Source organism: Colobus angolensis, unplaced genomic scaffold, assembly GCF_000951035.1.
Source record: "Colobus angolensis palliatus isolate OR3802 unplaced genomic scaffold, Cang.pa_1.0 Scaffold133, whole genome shotgun sequence".
Taxonomy (NCBI): domain Eukaryota; kingdom Metazoa; phylum Chordata; class Mammalia; order Primates; family Cercopithecidae; genus Colobus; species Colobus angolensis.
This window is the reverse complement of record NW_012114411.1, coordinates 2684229-2688389: the sequence shown is the minus strand read 5'-3', so window position 1 is coordinate 2688389 and position 4161 is coordinate 2684229. Positions and strand designations below refer to the sequence as shown.

At 49.9% G+C, this 4161-nt stretch overlaps 1 protein-coding gene across 1 annotated transcript in view; it reads left to right on the top strand.

Annotated features, from left to right (window-relative positions):
• Positions 1–439: 439 nt before the first annotated feature.
• Positions 440–4161, top strand: part of FRMD4A (FERM domain containing 4A) — a 349079-nt gene continuing 345357 nt past the window's right edge. Inside the window, exon 1 of the mRNA XM_011934291.1 lies at positions 440–1146. Coding sequence (XP_011789681.1) covers positions 1003–1146 — 144 coding nt within the window. The 5' untranslated portion in view covers positions 440–1002. The remainder of the gene's footprint in view (positions 1147–4161) is intronic.

The following is a 4161-nucleotide window of genomic DNA, read 5'->3' as shown; positions in this document are numbered from 1 at the left end:
CTCCCCTCCCCCTTCTTTCCCTTCCAGCTTTGGAATCTCACCTTTTGGTATATAATTTATTGAATTAGGATGCAGATGTCCTTCTAAAATAATCAACAATCAAAACAATGTATGAAATTCCAATGGTTATGACACGTTTAATTGAAGGACTTTCCTTGGGTTCATTTCTACCTGTAGCTTACCCAACATACGTGCATGCATGTAGCTTACCCAATGTAGCAAGACCGTTTATAGGAAGTAACCCATCACGAGAAAAAAAAACAAAACGGGATAGCTTGACTTTACCTCCTTTTCCCTGCTTTCCTCCAGATCTTGGATGTTGGTATGAAATCCATCAGAAAAGTGTTCTTTCCAGCCATTTCAATCCCAGTCTAAACTTGGGACGCTTCCAAGGAAATGCCTGGCTTTTTACAAATTGCCCACAGAAGTAGCAATTTCTCCAGTGCTGCTACAGAATGGGACTTTTTGCTTGACCACGTGGAAGCTCGTGGGTTCTCCAAGTTGTAAAGAGTTAAGAAAAGAGATGGGATGTCTGGGGAATGTTGCATGGAAGGCTGCAGCCCTCTGCTCTTAGCTTTCTGACCCTGGAGGGGGTCCCGGACTCGGTGATGCTTCTGGGTCTGAGGTCTTCCCTAGGTTCTGTTTGATCTGAAGAAGAGCCAGCCTCAGTGCACTGAGAAACGGGAATGTGCCCTTATCCGCACGCTGAGGTTTATTTTCACCTTGTCCGCGGTGAGTCCCCAGAGACAGGGAGAAAACATTTTAGGAGGGAGTTCGGAGCCTTTTGCTTATCCTTGAAGGAAAGCAGTCTCTGAGGATTAGCGAGGGTGGTGGTGAGGGAAGGTAGGGGGAGGAGAGTCAGAGGAATCAGAGTTATTTGGACTGCATTTTTTCCTTGCCTGATTAAATCTTACTGACACTGGCACTTTGTGTCACTAAAAGAACACAGCCCTGGATGTGGGGCCAGGGACCAGAGGGGTGGCGGCAGAGTCTGGGACTGGCATGGCCGCTGGGCTGCTTGGCTCTGAGGACCCGCCTTGGAGCTGGAACCTGACTTGCCGGGCGCTGAGGACCTGCCAAGGGGGTAACCTTCGAGTTCTGCAGCTGATGCTAACACCATGGTGCATCTCCAGGGCCGTCTATCAGGTGGGACCAGAAGCTCCTCTTGCGTTTCTTTGAAGCATGGGAAAGTGGCGGTGAATGCTGGGGAAGGGGGCATGAGCTACTGTCACATGTGTTCGGGACTCTGAAGCATGTTACATTTAACAGGGAGCAGTTAACATGAACAGAGCCTCATCTAGGTGTCAAGCGTGCCATACGGTGCACCACATGAAGTGCACTGTAGACACGATTTAATTCAGCTTTCAAAGCCACCCGATTGAGGAAGTGCCCATGTCACCATCTTGATGATTATTGTCACCATTTTGAGATGAGGGTATTGAAACTCAGAGAAGGATGTAAGTTGTTCAAAGTCACCCAGACAGAGCCTGGTGATTTCAACCAAAGTTTTCCTGGCCACAAAGATAAAGGATATTCTTTCCGTAAGTCCATGCTCCTCTCACAACGGATGATTTATCAAACTGTGTGTGCACGTGTGTGTGCGTGTGCACGTGTGTGTGTGCATGTGTGTGTGTGCATGTGTGCGTGCGTGTGCATGCATATGTGTGCCTGTGAGTATGCATGTGTGTGAGCACGTGTGTGCATGTGTGCATGCATGTGTATGTGAGTGTACCTATGTGTGTGTAACTGTGTTGGGGGGTGGTGACAAGCTGATAAGGGGAGTGTGGTGTGTGGGACAGGAGGCAAGGCGGGAAGATCCTCAGGCACCACCACTGAGCCTCCTTTCCTTTACATAGTGGCCTCTGGATTGAGACACACACCTCTCAACCCAAATATGAGAAAAGGAGAGAAACTTTCCTGAGGGAGAGTGGCACTTCTGAGTCAGTTAACTGGCGGTGGGTGCAGAGCACTTCAGAAAGGGGAGACCAAGAGTGTCTGCCTTCTCCAGCTATCAGTCCAGTTAGGTGGCGTTAAGCCACGTCCCTGCTGGCCATGGAGACTTCAGTCCTGACAGCCCCAGCCCTGCCTGAGAGTACCCAGATTGCATGGGGAGTGGAGGGTGCAGGCAGTGTAGCAAGTGAAAGAATGTCCCTTGGCCTGGCTCTTGAAGGGGGATGTCGTTTGTTTTTCCTCCTCTGACGGGTGTTTGTAACCCAGTTTATTTCATTAAGTCGACTTCAGTGGTTTTGGCCCTCCCTCTATGAGCTGGCTCATGACAATACTTGTAACCCAGCATGCACAGCTGGCCTTCGTATTTTTAGGTGTAATTTGGTGGTCTATAATCCCTTAATAAACCGCACTGGCTAAACCACCCGTCCCCTCGCTCCACCCCTCCTCCTGGAATGTCTGGACTTTCAGGGAAGGGAGGCTCCCTGGAAGATGTGCCCGAGGGTGTCAGGTTGATTTCACAGATGGGCACAGCCCCCCCAGGACCCCTGCTCCTGCTTCTTCACCTGCCCCTGGGCAGGCGAGGGGTAGACCCTTTACATGGCTTCTGAAGACTTTTCTAGAATTCTTGTGCTTGAAGGACACGTACCTAAAAACTTTAAACATCAAGTGTGTCTGTCATAGATCATATGTAAAAGAAACTTACAGAGAACTCCTTCCAAATTTGACAAGCATCTGAAAAATTTACATAAGATTTCCCATGACAGGTTGTGAATCTGAAAGAATCCGGGTGGGGGGGAAAAAATCCCCAGCTGGGAGGTTCAAGCAGTAATGTGGCTGGTTTGTCCATCTGAAGCTTTTCTGAAACCGTGATTTAGAGTCAAAGTCCCCAAGCTGGGTATGTGGGGGTAATTACGTAGTCAAGATGATTCTGTCTTTGCGGTGATTACAAATGAGTTTTGAAGCCCTGGCTTCCGGCCTCCACCTGTCACTTTCTTTTCATCTCCTTCTTTTTTTGGTAGGGGAGGGAACAGGGTATTGCTCTGTCACCCAGGCTGGAGTGAAGTGGTGCAACCATGACTCATTGCAGCCTCGACCTCCCTGGGCTCAGGCGATCCTCCCACCTCAGCCTCCCAAGTAGCTGGGACCGTGTCACCATGACCAGCTAATTTTTAAAAAATTTCTGTAGAGACAGGGGTCTCACTATGTTGGCCAGGCCAGTCTTGAACTCCTGTCCTCAAGTGATCCTCCTGCCTAAGTGTCCCAAAGCAATGGGATTACAGGTGTCAGCCGCCATACCTGGCACTCTTTGTCTTTTAAATCAACTAAGCACGGTGGGCTAGCCCTGCCTCAGGGGCCTTTTTCAGGATTTTCATTAACGTCCTAAGTACACTGAAGAGAGTGCTGAATGATTGGCCACCAGGCCTGGAAAAAGAATACGTTTCCTTCTCAAGCATAACTCAGTTCAACTCCGCAGACAGGTTCTGAGCAGCAGATAGGTGCCTGGCCCTGTCGTGGGTGTTTGGGACTAAAAGGCTAACCATGCCTCATGCTTCTCTGTGGTCTCTGGCCAAGCCAGGCCCTTGAGGGCAGATATGGCCAACCCAGGCAGCTGGGAGGTAATCCCCACAGGTGGGTCTGGAAGGCAGCCAGGATGGCAAGTCTAAACCAATTCACCAACCTGGGAGGCTCGGTGGACAAGGACCGGTTAGCAGCCTGCAGAGCCAGGCCGAGGGGGGCGGGAAAAGAAGAGGCGGCCCAGAGCAAGAGCAGGCTGGGGTGGTCTGCAGAGGTCCAAGATTACCAGCCCACAGTCAGCATTTACCTTCTCCAGCCCTCCTTTCTACTGTCAAGCAGGGCGGCTTTAAAGGCACATCTGCAATGATACACAGGCCATTTCCCATTCTTCACAGTCTCACAGGAAAGAGCCAAGAACACAAGAATTGCATTTCAACAAATAGAGGCTTTGAGAAAAGTGCAGAGAGCAGCTACCTTTGCTCAGGAAAAACTTCACTGTCCCCCACCAAAAAAAAAAAAAATCTGTTAGTCACTCCTAGCCTTTGCTTTCTCCATTACAGAATGGGAATGATAGCTTCATAGCATTGTAGGGCTCAAACAAGCGATGGAGCCGGGTGCAGTGGCTCACGCCTGTAATCCTAGCACTTTGGGAGGCCAAGGCGGGTGGATCACCTGAGGTCGTGAGTTCAAAACCAG